General features: G+C 34.8%; 1 protein-coding gene across 1 annotated transcript in view; it reads left to right on the forward strand.

The window, feature by feature from the left end:
• Positions 1-931: 931 nt before the first annotated feature.
• SEMA3C (semaphorin 3C) overlaps positions 932-17262 on the forward strand; it is a 158943-nt gene continuing 142612 nt past the window's right edge. Inside the window, exons 1-2 of the mRNA XM_079150557.1 lie at positions 932-1415; positions 3345-3485. Coding sequence (XP_079006683.1) covers positions 3383-3485 — 103 coding nt within the window. The 5' untranslated portion in view covers positions 932-1415; positions 3345-3382. The remainder of the gene's footprint in view (positions 1416-3344; positions 3486-17262) is intronic.

Consider the following 17262-nt stretch of genomic DNA (forward strand, 5'->3'; position numbering starts at 1 on the left):
TCAGAGACACGTTCCTGTGTGCTGTACAAAGAAGTTGGGTCTAGACACATGAAAGATCAATCATCACATCCTCCTACCAAAGATTCCGTTCAGCTGTCCCAGAGAGCAATGATGTGTAATCTCAGAGGTGTTTCCTACGATACAGTTTACAAGAACCTAACAATTCTGCTTCACTTTATAAAGAAAATTGTGAGGTATAAGGTGGATGAATTATATTCCACGTTACCTCTATACAGCGACATCTGCTGGACTGTATGTAACTCACGGTGATTTTAAGCAAGTGCTTGCTTATTTAATAGGGACCAAAGCTTTTTTTTCTGTGGATGCGCAAACATTCAGTTCATTGTGTCGGGGAAAAGTATTTTCATTTAACTTCAAAGTCAGCCGCAGACTTTAACGAATCTACCTGAAAGGAATGCTGGAAACATATCGCTGATGTCTAGAGTCCTAAGCCTCAATCTTTTGACTTATTTCAGAACAACCTTCCTCCGCAAAATTGTGACATAATTTCTCTTAGTTATGTTTCAGAGGTATCGTGGAGAAGGTACTGGATATGAATCCTTGTGGGGGATTCAACAGAGTTATACTGCCCTCAGGACATTAAGGAAATGCAACAGGAAAAGATGACTGTTTAAAAAAAATAAGGATAAACTTCTGCAACAAGATTGTAGATTTATCTTGATTGATTTTAGAAATTTTGCTGCAGGAAAAGGACAAGACTCGTGCCCTTTTAAAATCACAACACTTTCCCTTAAAAGGATGTAGTGATCCTTCTCTGGCAAAAAACCTGCTTTGCACTTTGATATTTACAGCCAAGTAAAGCCTGTGTGCTTTCCAAGAGCAGCCGCTAACAAAAACCTGGAAGCGCACTTTGCAAGTCCTTCACCCCACCGCGGACTGCAAAAGTGAGAGTTGTTGGGCTGGTCCTTTAGCCTGCTCCAGCGCATTCCTGCATCTCCAGCGCTGCCTGTGCTCCGGGTCGGCCCCGCCCGGCCCGCCCTCGCGGCTCCCTGCCACCCTCTCGCGGGCGCGCTCTGGGTGGGGCCTCGCGGCCGGTGGAGATGCCGCCGAGTGCGCTGGGTCGGTGATGCGAGCCGGCTGGGCGGCGCGCCGGGGCAGCCCCAGCCGTGCGCCGCGTCGCTGTAATCGGACACCCGAGCGCTCGCCCCCAGCGCCCGGCCACTTTCCATTCACTCCGAGGTGCTTGATTGAGCGACGCGGAGAAGGGCTCCGGGTGCCGCAGCATTGCAGGGTCGAGGATTCCTGTACAAAGAAACTCAGAGGACCTGGAAGAAAGAATTTCACGTTGGGACGCTCTAGAAATTAAGGTCTTCTGGGAAAAGGACTAGAAAAACTGGCGGATCCATTCCGGTAGTAAATTGGTGACCTTTCCGTGCTGAACTCTTCCAGCCTCGGTAAGCCGGATTTATTATTTTCAGAATCACAAATTTAGCAAAATAGAACTTTTTCGGTCTGTGTAATTGCCTTTTCCTACACGAGTGTGCTGGAGTCTGAACATTTTGTTAAGAGCACGCGGGGTTTGTCAGGGAAACGTTACCCTTGGTGAGAGCCCGGCTTGAGCTGTTTCTTTAGGCTGTGACACCTGCGGGGAGTTTAGAGTTGAGTATTACAATGCCTTCTAAGGCAAAACTGACCTAGAGGACTTGAAAGAATTCTTCTATATTATTAGCTTGCGATCAGTAGAAGTGAAAACACCAAGTAGTACTTCTGAGTTGAAGGGAAGAAGTTGTAAGATACTTGGGGGTGGGGGTTGCGGGGAGCATGTATAGGACACTGGGCTTTCACCTCTCATCACTAGGTGGAACTGAACTCACTTGTTCGGTAAAGTAGCTCCATTTTATTTGTCATTACATTCTCAGTATTATTCTTCGCAATTTATGGCATATGTTCCTTTGGGAGAAACATCCAGATTATATTCTGGTAATAGCAAAGTGGAAAAAAAAGTGTGAATATTATCAGCCTGCTAAGGTTGGAAATATTAATAGCTTTTTCCCCCCCTGTATGTATAACATCAACAAACCAAGGGGCAAATTACTAAGGAAAAATCACCCATAAAATCAATTTTCTTCTAAGTTAATTTAGGGATGACAGGGTGAAGAGGTTGTGGAAGCAGGAAGAAATTGTTTCTTTTGAAAATTACCAACACAAACATCTCTAGGGTTTCCTCCATCTGTGTGGTAGAAGCATACATCTCATTTCTCTTATAGCATATGCACCACCAATGAAAGCAACTTATAATGTTTTGTTTAAGATTGCACATTTGGTTTAATTGTTCATTTTCTTCTGTGTTAATGAAGCAGTCTTTAATTTCTAATAAAATTTATTTATAATGAATAGAATTAATGATAGAAATTTAATTTTAAAAAGTCACATAATATTGCACATCATCATTGTGGTAACCTGTATAAATGTGTTGTATAATTGTGATAGGTGCAAAATTATAGGATTTCTCTTATAGTCCTGAGTTTATTTTGCATGTTATGGCCACTAGACTGATGATAGGTTTACCCTAACACATTACCTGATTTTCCTTGGTATTCAGGCATTAGTTAATAGTATGTATCAATTTTATCACTATAGTTTCAAGCTGTAATACTTGTCTCCTTGATTTATCTTTTAGAATTTTGACAGCCCACTTTCTGGTTGATTTATTTAAAATATGCCTTGGTGGATACAAGGCTCACTGGATTACTCACTGCTAGGTCATTGGTTTGTATTTGGCACTGGTCCATGGTTATCTCATCTGCATCATTTAACAGCTGCCTGGTCATCTGAGTAAATTGGCAGATAATTGATTCGAGTGATTTTAGTAGTCAAGGGTTGAGCACACATAGATTTATGTGTAGAAACACGATTTCAGAGACAATTACTCCTAAAGAGCTAATGAGTAAGGAAGTGAGTGGGTATGTATGAATGTGGGATTTCTCTACTACTATATGTATGGGAGAGAGAGTTTTCATCAGCAACTTATGATACCACTCTCAAGTCATTTTAATGGAATGAATTTTTGGAGAGATCTGTTAAAATATTGGGTTTTCCTTTGGGTATCAGAAAGTTTTTCCTTTCTGCTTTGTTCTGCTTTGATGTTAGCATGGTTTTCCTTGAAGATGAAACAATTCTCTTCTTGCATGGACTTCCAGATACCAATAAATCTGAATTTTCACTTCTGAGAAATAAAGTCATAGCACCTCCTACTGTTTGCATTACTGTGAAAGTTCAGTAGCATCTTATGTGAATAGGTTTTTCTGTCTGGGCTGCTAGATTTTTTTGTACTCCTAAAATGTGAAATGAGATATAACAAACTTGTTATCTCTTTTTTGAAGGCATTTTCCATTGGATATTAACTTGCAAATCTGAAGAAATGGCATTCCAGGCAATTTGCGTGTTGGTTGGAGTATTTATTTGTTCTATCTGTGTAAAAGGATCTTCCCAGCCCCAAGCAAGAGTTTATTTAACATTTGATGGTAAGAGAGTTGATAAAATTTGTGGTAAAAATGTTATTTGAAGTCTTATTTTTCTTTTGTATCTATATTCATAAATTAAGAGAGTAAAATATTACTGATTGTTAGTTTAATTTATTACTGGGGTGCTTTAGATAACATAGATTTTTAAAATTATTGGTTAATAGATAAAAGGACTCTGTTGCACTCAAGGTAATGTTTACAAAAATCCTGAATTTTTCTTTTCTTTGTCTTAAATTTCTTCTGTGTTTCTTTGTGTGTATTTGGGGAGATGATGAAGAACCCAAAGCTTATCATCTTTGATCTTATTATTCACCTGGTCATGCTGAGAAATACTCCTTTTATGCTAATCCTAGAAAGAGCTATGCAGGCTCAATTATTAAAATTTTCACCCAATAAAATTTGGACAGCAGCCTCAACACTGACTAATCCTTATTGTTCTAATTATGTTTCTTCTATTTCCATAAGGACTTTCTGAGGTTGACATAATACTCTAGTTAATTGAAAATAACCTAAAAGAATAGTGGAAATATGCTTTTGATTGCTGTTGTATACAAATGTCTTCAGGTAATTAGGGAAAAGTTGGAAATTTCAGATTTTTACATATCTAAAAGGTCTAGGTCCTCTGAAGGAATGATTTCTCAAATGTGTGCATTATTTTAATGCACATAGTTCAAATGACCTTCAGATGGATGATCTGTCACATGACCTGTACTAACTGGACAGACTGAATAAAAAATCAAAAAAAAAAAAAAAAAGATGAGGGACACCATCTTGCCAGTCAGAATCATTTGTATTTTTATTATGTCTTTTAACTCTCTCTGCCTGAACTTCAGTGTCATTGCATATATTTTCACTTTCATTTGATAAATGGTATCATCTCAGACCTTGTTAAGTATCTCTGAAATTCCTTGTTATCTTCAATTTCAAATAGCACTATGACTGACACTTAGTTTTAGCTTCTTTTAAGTGACCAAGTGCTTTCCCCAAGGTCAACATAAGCACTGAAGGAGTCATATTAAGAATTTAGAGTGTGTGGTCTTCTAATTACTTCCTTAGACCACAAGTCAGGCATTCCCCCCAGAAACCCTAACTGTGCAGTTAAGTTGTGAAGAATGGATTTAAAAGGCCCTCTGAAATGCCCCCCCCCCACCTTAGGTACTAAAGCATCTTATAGTCTGTTTACATTTTGTCTTCCAAGTTGAAAATTGTGAAATATCTTATCTAATAAGAAAAAGAAATGGCATTAAGGAGCAGTACCATTTCCCTCCCTATTTTCTATTCTTCTAATTTATAGGGAGTTGGAGTGATCTCTTAGTTTAGGTGTCTAAACCTGCTCTCTTCCATCAAAACTGACCAAAATTTTTAATGTGAACATCAGTTCACAAAGTGAGATAATTCAGCAAGTCTGCATTTGACAAGAATTAAAATTTATATTTTATTAAAGAAAATTAAGCAGTAAAATCTTTAAAACCAAACTTTGATAGTATGTAGAATAGTGACTCTGTGCTATCCTGTGACTAGAAGTTAGAATGGAATTTTTTGGGATTGAACTCTGGGGTGCTTTACCACCAAGTTCCATCCCGAGTAATTTTTATTTTTCATTTTGAGACAGGGTCTTGCTAAGAGTGGAGGCTGGCCTTGGAGTTCTGATCCTCCAGCCTTAGCTTCCCAAGTTGGGGTTAGGGATATTACAAGCAGGTGCCACCACATCTTCTGACATGTAGTATTTTAAAAGTCCATCCTGTTGGATGTGCTGCTACACAACTGTAATCCCCTCAAGTCTGAAAGCTGAGATAGGAGGATCACAAGTTTGAGGCCACCCTGGGCAAATTAGTGAGAACCTGTCTCAAAATAAGAAATTTTTTAAAAAGAAGAAAGAAAAAGGAAGAAAGATAAGGACTGGGGATATACCTCAATTAAGAGCTGCCAAGTTCAATCCTCAGTCCCAAAAGTAAAGTAAAGTGAATGAAATGAAATACTAAATGTCAAGTATTTCAAATGCTCTCAAATTCAATACAGATTTTTGCAAAATGAGATTTCCCCTTATTTATAACTTATATAGAAAATGCCTTGATATCAGTTATTGACCTGAAAGTTCTGATAATTTTGTCCTTTCCAAAAGTATTGCCAGTATATAATTACAGAAGTTGAGTATTAGTTAACTTAAATATTGTTTTAAAAGGTGTGTCAACAGGGAGAATTGTTTTAATAATATTCCACAATGTCTAAATTACTAATTATAAAGAACTCCTTAAGTGAACAACTATATATTATGCAAGGTATCTTAGGAAAAATACCTTGGGCAAAAATGATTGTTAAAATATTCAAATTTCAACTATCAAACTATCATTTCAAGATAATTTTTTAAGAGATTTCACAGTATACCTGCTTAAACTTTTCATTAAGCAAATAATGAATTGTCCTAGTGTATGCAGCAAGTTCCTGTTTCCTCAAAATGGTTTATTTTTGACATCAAAATGTAGAGCTATGGGCAGGGTTGATAGGTATATGACTGCACATTATTTATGTACACATGCATATATACATTTTAACATTTGTATTATAAATTTATATTACTGTTTCTCAGCCCAAAATCAGAACTTAGAAGATGTTTTAAAAAATTCAAGTAATTTACAGTTGTATCAGGCAGAGGTCAGTTGCATCATTTGTATCATAACTGTTGCATCTGTGTATCCTCTCAGTTACCTTGCATACTGGGCCCTTTGTCTTCACATTTTCTCTCTCCCTGTAACTTGGTTCTCTACCTGTCTCTTTCTGAACAGAAATTTAGAAGAATATGTTCAGTCTTGTCATACTTTCCATCCAGATATGTTTAAAGGGATGAGAAGCAAGAGGTTTCTTCTTTCATCCACATTCCATTCCCTCTTCTGTGGTGGATGATGGGGTGATAACATTTAGGAAACAATGATCTACAGATTTGCCTTACTTATTGATCTAGTACAGGGTCAAGTCCTCAGTGCTTTGTGAGCAATGTACTTCAAATGATACTAATTAGTTACATTCATACTTTGTAATTTTTAAATTCTCATTTTATGACAAATAGCTTTTCAAATGAATATAAACTTTATGTCAAGGCATTTTAAGTTGAAGTTTTGTCAAAGAAAAATCCAGTAGATGGACAGATTCATACTTCACAGCATTATTGACATTGCATTTTTTATGCAGAAAAAATTGTTAGAATTGAGAAGGATCATAAAAATAAGAGAAGGCTACCTATATTCAATTAGCAAATCTTTTTTTTTCCTTTCTATTTTCCTAGGGAAAGTGTTGTTTAAAAGGTCCAATCTTTATCCGGTAGAGATTCCAGTATATATTATTTTGTAATATCAGGAATAAGTATTCTATAACTTGATAGACTATATCAGTTTAAGAAAAGGTTCCTGAATTTCAAACAAATTCAGATATGATCTATATTTGAATCAATAAGATTATGGAGTTAAGTATGATAAACATTCTTTCTAGTTTAAAACAGATTTAGTTCTTGTAAAAATACTAAGATCATTTTTCAGCTGGTTATTCATATTTTCAATCTAATATATTCAATTTATTGAAATGCTTATCCATAATACTGCTTTATTGTCTTTATCTGTAGAGATTGTAATAATTTTTTTTAATTTCCTTTCTGATATTCATGATTTGTGTCTACCCTTTTTGTCTAGATTAGTCTGAGAGAGGTTTATCCATTTTATTGATCCCTTTAATCAGCTTTTGGTTTTGTTGGTCTTTTTCCCCATTATTTTCTGTTTAATACGTCGCTGATTTTGATTTATGCTCTAAAATTTATTATTGTCTAATTTCTTTTTGCATTTTGTTTAATTTTCTCTTCTTTTCCAAACATCTAGAGTAGAAACTTAGGTCACTTATTTTAGAACTTTCTTCTAGTAATCATTCATGCTATAGATTTGCCTCAAAATACTGCCATAGCAGTCCACCACAAATTTTGGATAAAATACATTTTGATTTCCACTTAGTTCAATTGTTCTTCTAATTGCTGTATTTTTTTTTCTTTTGCCTATGAGTTATTTAGGAATATATTGATAATTTACAAACATTTGTGTTTATTTATACGTTACTGATTTTTGGTTTAATTTATTGTCAAAGAACATATACTTTGTGGTTGTCATTATTTAAAATTTATTTAAACTTATTTCATGACACACAATATAGTCTATATTGAAAAAATATATATATTCTGCTTTTATTGCGTGGAGTGTTCTATCAGTGCCAATTAAATCTAGTCAGTTCGTAATGTTTCAGTATTCTTACCGGTTTTCTATCTACTTTTCTTTCAATTACTGACAGAAGAGGCTGAATTTTACAACTATAATTATGGGTTCATTTATTTCTCCTCCAAGTTCTATCAATTTTTACTTCATGTTTTTAAATTTCTGTTATTATATGTTGACGTATTTGGAAGTAATAGGCCTCCTACTCCTATTATTATTATTTCCTTATGAAATATCCCTGACTGTTCCTGGTAATGATCATTATTCTGAAATGTATTTTGTGTGGATGTAACACTTTTATCTTTACTATAAAATGAAAAGCAAAAATGTAGTTATAATTAATTAGGGAAAAAAGTTTTGAATTCTAAGATTTCTAAGAAATTTTCATGAAAATATTAGGAAATATATCTAAATAGACATATAGTTTGCTATAAATCAACATATGACTAATAGGATGGTTGTATGACATAGTGAGAACACCATGTACCTGGAAATAGAAATAGCAAAGTTTCAGACCTTGATTGCCTTCTAATTAACTGTGAATCTGTGTTGGAACCTCAAATATCTCTGATCACTTAGAAAGGAAATTTGGATCAAATGATCTCTAAGACCCCCTTCCTCCCCTGAAATTATATTTAAACTTAGTTTGTTTTATAAAGTCTCCTGTATAATACCCTTCAATGCTTTTAAGAATATTTTGTGTGTAGGTCCTAGAGGGGAAAGACTAAAGCAATTTTCAGTGTTCATGGATTTTGGTGTCATAGAGATTGGTTTTAAATCATGGTTGTCTACCTCTTCTGGGTGTGTTACATTGGGGGAGTTGCTTAGTCTCCGCAATCCAAAGGTTTATCATGTGAAAATAGGAATAGCACATAATTCATAGAACTCTTTTGAAAATTTAATGAATTTAGTTTATAGAGTATGGTCCATAATGGGTATCTGATATAATATGTGAAGGCTTACATCAGAGTTTAGTATCTGTAAATGCCTCTAGGTTAAAAATATGATTTTCATTTGAACCATAATTACTCCCCTCCATTTAGCACAGAGATTGGTATTTGTTGTTGTTCAATAACTGTGGAATTAACATAAAATTTCACTTCTTTTACCACACCACCTCAACCAGCAGAAACACCCCACTGTACAACCATCCATAGGGAATTCTGATTGCTTTAAAACACTGATAGCCATGAAACAGAATGCAAGAGATTCTCATTCTCTGCCATACCACTAGAACATAAATAGAATAAAGAGAGAGATCTTTGCCATGTTGTATGTAGATGACTGTAGATTCATGCCCTAATAGATAGTGGCAATTTTTTTTTTAATCTACCCAATTCCAAACTTTTCTTATATTATACATTAAAGATTTCATATAGTCTGGGAATGGAGTTTATATATTAATCCTTCTTTATTAATTCTGAAACCTCCTTCCAATTTTTCTACTTCATCCTAATAGACATTTGGCCCCTGTGAATTTTAAAATTTTTATGCTGGAGTTTTTTTGTGTGTTTTAATCAGAAGTTCTGTTTTCTAATACAAGTGGACAGAGGTCTTGCATATGCTCAGACTACTATGGAAACCTGCTTGGTGATCTGTTATGGATGTTGTCTGAATCCTTTATACTGTTAAGCTTGTCTGTTTGCTAAAATAGCTAGCATGGCTAGATGTGTCTAGACTTGTATTTATTATCCCAACTGCATTATCTTTCTTGTGATTCTGACTTTTTAAAAATCTATCTTTTTATGATGAGTTGAAATTAATGAGAACCCAGACAGTTTGGTTTGCTTCTTATTATTGTCTTGTGATTGTGCATGACTTGAAATTGTAGATACTAGTTTGCCACTTTTGGGGGAAGTTAAGAGTAACATGAAACCTTGAAAAGAGAAGCCTGTGGGGGTAGATTCTCATCTATTTTACCATGATGATATGAATCATATCTGTATATATGTAACTGTAATAAAAATACATACGTGCACATAAATACCAACAATATATGCATATACCCAAATAAATGTTTATTAACTAACTTATTTTTTCATGTTTAAAGTGAGTAAACAAATTCATTCAGAAATACTTGGCTCCTTGAAATATTTTGCGTATGAAGAAATTAGTAGACTTTAAGTTCAAGATTTTAACTGGGGTCAATTATTTAGCCTAGTGAGTTAATGAAGATATTAATTATTAAGTTACTAAAACAACAAAACTTATTGTTGGCTTCCTTTTGTTTTAAGATTGAGTGACAACTGAAATTTGGAAGTTAATTTATACAAGATTACATAACAGCTCTATCTCTGTTACCAAATACACAATTCAATCATGTGGATGTTTTATCTACTTACCACAAACATCTGAATTATCACATCTTACTTAAAAATAATAATCCTAATAAATCCTGGATTACTATTTTTATTTACATACTTTTATAACTAGGAAAGTAATATCAGTAATATCCTGAAATAGGTAGGATAGCACTCAGGTGTCCTCAAGATCTAATGGGATTCTTACAGTCTGCTGATCACTTCAATGAAAAGGCAGAAATTTGACTCCATGTTCACATTTTATTTTTCTTAAAATTCTTAGTTATCAAGGTGCACATGGAAATGTTTTAAAGTTCTTATAAAGATATAACATCTCAAAAACACATTTGTTGGTAGCTTAAAAATTCATGGCAGAAAATCCAATTATATGAGACTGCTATTAATTCTTGGTCTGTGTTCATGGTTACAATATTTAGACACCCCCTTTAAAATGCCCTCCACCTCTGTTTAAGCCAGTGAGTAAGTTACCTAAAACTAAAAATCAAAGAGTTTGATGATTAGAAGATTAAAACTCTGTGGTGTGAAGATATTTCTACTATCTCGATACAAGATTTTCTTAGTCAATGTTAGCCAATATTCTAGTTCACGGTTAAGTCTTACATTTGCCTTTATATGTGCATCACATTAATTTAAAAACATAAAGTAAGTGTGAGTTTTGAATTGGGAAACAGGTATGTTACAAGTAGGGGCAGACCTTGCGTGGGATTGTCAGGACTTTCATTCATTTACTTTGCCATTCTTTTGTGATATTTTAGTTCTGAATTTTCAGTTATACAGCTGCCAAAGTCTCCAGATCCTCTATAGTATACAAATGGAAGACAATTTCATTTCAAATCAGAGAAGATAAAACATCTTTTTTCTTTCTATATCTGCCTCATTTGACAAGAAGCTTAGTTAATTAAATAACAAATAAAAGAATCCCTGTGAACTGGTGATCTAAACTCAGAAGCTGATGAATTGTTATCAGACAATAAACTCAAATAATAAATTGCTTCTTTATGAACTCTGGTGGCATTAACATTACAAGGCACATTTGTTGAAAACAGTTTGTCTTGTGGTTGCCCAAGAGATAAAAATAAAGCCAATTGTTCTTGGAGAATGCTCACTCTGGTTTTATTGAATCTCCTGAAATATTTAGTTCTCAGGAAAACTTGTCTTCTTGCAGTTTCTTTTAAGTCTCCTTACAGTGGTCTCAGTTAAATGTCACTTAAATATTTTGAATATAATTTACATGTTTTAATAAACCCAATCAACAATGGATGCTCTGTGAACTAAAAGCTCTCTGTACTCTCCCTCTTGTGATAGTGTCATTGAACTCACTAAGGGATTGATGAATGGAAGTGTGAGTTGGACATTACCTAAAACATTCTAGGGGAGGGAACACTAGATTTGTGATGTAAAGTGACAAGTTAAAAAAATGTTACAATGTGCAATTGCAATAGGAGAAATAATTGCAAAGAAATATAGTCTCTTTTCCCTTATAATATACATTGCCTTGTGACTCTGGTAAGCAAAATAAAGTAAAATCTTTCTTTCATAAGCTTGAAGTGGAGGGGAGAAATTTTACTTCATATTGGGCAAAGAATATCTCTTGGAAAATACTAAAATAGAAATAAATTATGATATGCTGTGGATATCTTATTAGAAATGTTTAAAAAAAATTGGAAACCCATGGGGTTTTTTTCTGTTATTTAAAGAAAGTGACTCTTCTTTAGATGAGTTTTCTCTAGGTGAGTTTTCTTAGATTCTGTTAAGCTTGATTCTCTTGTCAAATGATACTATAATCTACAGTGATTGCAAAGGTAAAAGGTGCTTCCAATTGGGATCGAAGGAATGTTTCAGTGTTCTGAACTCTAAAGAGTGATCTTATGTGCTATGATTATTTCAGTCTTCCAACCAAAGCAATTCCATGGAAAAAATTAAATGACCACAGATAAGTTTAAACATTTATTCCAATTAGACCTAATTCTGTATCAAATGAAGATGACTCAAGTAATGCTAGTTTGTTTTTAAATTTTTACACATGTTGATGATATATGTTGATCTGTTGTTCACATATATTTACAAAACTGTATCTTATATAAATTTTATTTGCAGTTTTGATTTACAAAAATATATTGGAATCAAAATTGTATATTTTTCCATTCTTCACAGGTGTGTACTACTGTTTTGTCTTCTGTGTTTATAAAGTAACTTTGGCAACATATTTATATTCATTGTAATTATATCTAACCATATTACCTTTGTTGTAGGCACTACCCTAAATAGTTCATGTTGTTTCATTTACTCTGCTAACCATACTATTGATTAGGCAATATTTTTACCCTCAAAATTTAGAAGAAGAATTTAAATAACTTGCCTGAAGTTGCAGAGAAGGAAAGGGGCAAGATTAAAACCCAAGCAGACTCCAGAGCCAAAACTATTTCCATAAACACGGCTAGAATTAGTTTTTAATGTCTATAGGAATCACAATTAAAATATGTTTTCCAGAAAACATTGGGTAAACTCACTGTATCTTAAAAGTATCACAGCGGACAGTGAGAGACTGGGAAAGGGAATGGGAGTTTGGATAGGGTATCAAAACACAGCTTCACAGAAGGAAGAAGTTGTAGTGTTCTGCAGCACAGTAGGGTCACTATGGTTCACAACAATTTATGAAGAAGTAGAAGTGGAAGAGAGGATTTTTGAAGTATCCCAATGCAAAGCAATGACAGGGGCTGGGGTGATGCTTAGTGGTAGAGGATATGTGCTTGAGACCTTGGATTCCGTCCCTCACACACACACACACACACACACACACACACACACACACACACACACACACACACACACACCAAACCAAGCAAACAGAAATGATAAATGTTTAAGGATTCGGAAGTGTTAGCTTCCTTGATTTGATCATCACACATTATAAACATGCATTCCATTTCATATTCTACCCCATAAGTATATGAAATAATTGTGTGTCAAGGAGAAAAAGTGTCACACTTGAATTTCACTTTTCTCTTAGAACAACAAACCTTCCTGAAAAATAAGAAAATAAAATTCGTCCTCCACATCATCCCGAATTCATCCTTCAATTTATGATTCATCACAATGAGAATGAGGGGAATTACCCCTCTGGAATATGTTTATTTTGTTGTGATAGGTGAGATTTCCTTTTATGGTTATGAGAACATATCTGAGTTCAGATGAAGGCTAACTATAGAAAAATTTATTATTCACTTTTCATCATTACACTATGCAGATTTATCAAGGTGTATTTCCATATGTTCAATATAGTCTATGTTTTCTCTTAAGGAAAAGAAAAAGTGGTTCAAGCATTCTTTTTTGTGGATTGCATTTCAGTATTACCTAAATATAGCATAAACATGCTCGATTTTTCCATTTCCTAAGCATCTTTTATATGAGGAGGTATTAAAAAAAACTATTATTTTGGTTTTAGTTCCATTACTGTGAAAAAAAAAAAGGTAAAAGTATTGGGAAAACAAACTCCAAGATTTGGGCAAATTCCAGCACTTCTTTGCCTTCTGCATTTTCAATTATGTGTTACTGAGGACCTCAGTTGTCAAAGAAAACAAAATTATAAACAAAGAACAGAAAGGTGGAACATTTTCTAGTGCAGAACACAAGTCGATGAAGGGCACATAAAAGGCAGAGCTGAGTGCTGAGCCATGTGCTATTTTAGGGCAGCACTGGCCAGGAAACAATGTGCTGAGCTGTAAAAGGTGGCAAGGTCTACATTTTCAGGGTGCATGCTCGTCAGAAACGATCATCACCAGCCTCCCTTCCCAGTCAGTGAGAAGTAACTGCCTCTGCGAGCTCAGGAGCAATATGTTACATCTGCAGAGTGCTTTTTGCTTTTGAAAGAATTTCCACATTATCTCATTTATCCCAGAAGACCTATGCATGGAGATCTAGAGAGGTTCAAATCTTTGCTCAGGACCTGCTGTTTGATGGTGGCAGTGACAATACTAGAAGATAGAAATGGCATACAAGGAGGAAAAGTCTTATTACAATACTTGTATAGAACCAGAGGCACCTGCAAACGCATAGCACAAAACCTTAAGAAATAACAGGCCTAGCTAATATGAACATTAACAAACTTAACCTCATGCTCCTTCTACAAAGTATATTCAACACTGTGGCTTTAACGTAGCTTAAAAGTTTAATTAGCTTCTGGCTTTTAGCAATAATTTAAGGATAATTATACAGCAGATTTTGTCTACTTTTTTTCTTTTTTAAATGATGTAGGGGATTGAATCAGGGCCTCTTGCATGCTAGGTAAGTGCTCCACTACTGGGCTACATCCCCAGCCTTCTTAACAGACTTTAAATATGTTTTTCATAACATGCAAAAATGCCCCTAAATTCTCTTCTAAAAGATCGAGGCAGTACATTCATACCAAAAGTTCATATTTTTATTCATTGCTAATCCATGCAAATGAATTGACATGTTCTTCTTGCTTTTCCTAAGTTACTGTTCTTTAATCAAAAGTTAACTCAATGTTCTGTGTACATTAGGATTCCACTTGCCCCTTAGTTAATCCCTAGACTATGCTACCTTTTCTAATTATAAGGATAGAATATTTATTTAGAAGGAAATATATTTACTTAGAAGGAAAGTAACCATCAGAATAATCTTTCATCTTGGCTTGAAGTGATGCCAGTAAACTAACTAAATATTCTTTCTTTACTCAACTTTAACATTGACTTGGTAATAAAACTCTACCTAATTAATTCCTAAACTACTATCTCACTAAAACTATTTTCTTTTAAAAATGATCAGACACCAGCCTATAAATATAGGATTACTCTTTTTTTTAAATTTTTTTTTATTTTATTGTAAACAAATGGGATACATGTTGTTTCTCTGTTTGTACATGGCATAAAGGCATACCATTTGTGTAATCATAAATTTACATAGAGTAATGTTGTTTGATTCATTCTGTTATTTTTTCCCTTCCCCCCACCCCTCCCACCCCTCTTTTCCTTCTATACAGAGCTTCCTTCCTCCATACTTGCCCCCCTCCCTAACCCTAACTCTAACCCTAACACTAACCCTTCCCTCCCCCCATTATTTGTCATCATCCACTTATTAGCGATATCATTCTTCCTTTGGCTTTTTGAGATTGGCTTATCTCACTTAGCATGATATTCTCCAATTTCAGCCATTTGCCTGCAAATGCCATAATTTTATCATTCTTTATGGCTGAGTAATATTCCATTGTATATATATACCACAGCTTCTTTATCCACTCATCAATTGAAGGACATCTAGGTTGGTTCCACAGTCTGGCTATTGTGAATTGAGCAGCTATGAACATTGATGTGGCTGTATCTCTGTAGTATGCTGATTTTAAGTCCTTTGGGTATAGGCCAAGGAGTGGGATAGCTGGGTCAAATGGAGGGTCCATTCCAAGTTTTCTAAGGAATCTCCACACTGCTTTCCAGAGTGGCTGCACTAATTTGCAGTCCCACCAGCAATGTATGAGTGTACCTTTCTCCTCACATCCTCGCCAACACCTGTTGTTGCTCGTATTCTTGATAATCGTCATTCTAATTGGGGTGAGATGGAATCTTAGGGTGGTTTTGATTTGCATTTCTCTTATTACTAGAGATGTTGAACATTTTTCCATATGTTTGTTGATTGCTTGTAGATCTTCTTCTGTGAAGTGTCTATTCATTTCCTTAGCCCATTTGTCGACTGGATTATTTGAATTCTTGGAGTAGAGTTTTTTGAGTTCTTTATAGATTCTGGAGATTAGTGCTCTATCTGAAGTATGATTGGCAAAGATATTCTCCCACTCTGGATGCTCTTTCTTCGCATTGCTGATAGTTTCCTTTGCTGAGAGAAAGCTTTTTAGTTTGAATCTATCCCAGTTATTGATTCTTGCTTTTATTTCTTGTGCTATGGGAGTCCTGTTAAGGAAGTCTGGTCCTAAGCCGATATGTTGAAGATCTGGACCTACTTTTTCTTCTATAATCTGCAGGGTCTCTGGTCTGATTCCAAGGTCCTTAATCCATTTTGAGTTTAGTTTCGTGCATATGGATTTGGGTCGCTTGGTCTCCAGCGGCCGCACCAGAGCTCCGGGTGGCTGCCCAGAGGATTATTCTTAAATTCTATCCTACATATAAAATAATGACCAGTGTGAAGTCTCTAGTCTGTATGGAATTAATAGACCAAAGTATTTATAGCAATTTAATTTTGCAGAAGCCAGTTTCTATTCCTCTCAGAAGATGATCAGATGCTGATCTAGCAAGAAAGTGTTAAAGAATCACAAAAATTTATTTTCTTAGTGTGAGATATCACTTTCTACAGAAAGAATAAATCCTGGAGAAGGGATTATATTCTATTGAGATTATATTTAAGTGTAATAAATATCCTGTACACCACTTACACCCAAATAATCCATGAGTAAAATATCCATTATAATATTTTAATATCATTTTGGTCTCTCCTGAGTGTATATTCTCTTGAAAGTGAACAGAACAAAAATAGATAATGAAGAAAAAAAAGTTGTACTCCTGGTATGATTTTAATGTATTATTTATGTTTTATTACTTGACATTTATGAATAATCACAGATTTATAATAATAAAATAATTGGATATCTAGCTTGGCAAATAATTTAATACTTAAAACTTAGCTATGTGGTAACAGTTTAGTGGCGTGGACTGAGGGTCAGGACTAGAGACTCCAGTGACTTCTGTATCTGAGCCCTAGCTGTTTTCCATTGCTAGTGACTAGTGAGGCAATGACTTACTGTAAGAGGGAGGTACTTGTCCTCAACACATGTAACAGGAGCATGGAGGGAGCAAATGGGGCATATGATGGGATCCTTTGCCCCCATGTGTTCTCCACCTTGCTGCTGTTTTAGCCAGTGAAGTCTCAGAGCCCATGGTGCATGCGTTCCTATGGTTAGTATCAATTTGCAAGAGTGCCAGCAGAGTCCAAGTCCCAGTTATAGCATATGAAGTATACTCTTTAATTAAGTGTTTTTGTTTTCCAAAATCTTCATCGCAAAAATAAATTGGACTAGAATAGACCCTTTCTTTTTTGGAAACAGACGTTATTTGGTACAAGTCGTTAAAGTGCATCAACCTGGTACCTTATTCATTACTGAAATTTGAAAATAAGTACAACAGGTCTGAAGAGTTGAAGACAACACTAACAATATTGGAAACTGAGGGTGGGGACAGTCAAACA

The sequence above is a fragment of the Sciurus vulgaris genome (genome assembly GCF_902686455.1).
Source record: "Sciurus vulgaris genome assembly, chromosome: 8".
In the NCBI taxonomy this organism is placed as follows: domain Eukaryota; kingdom Metazoa; phylum Chordata; class Mammalia; order Rodentia; family Sciuridae; genus Sciurus; species Sciurus vulgaris.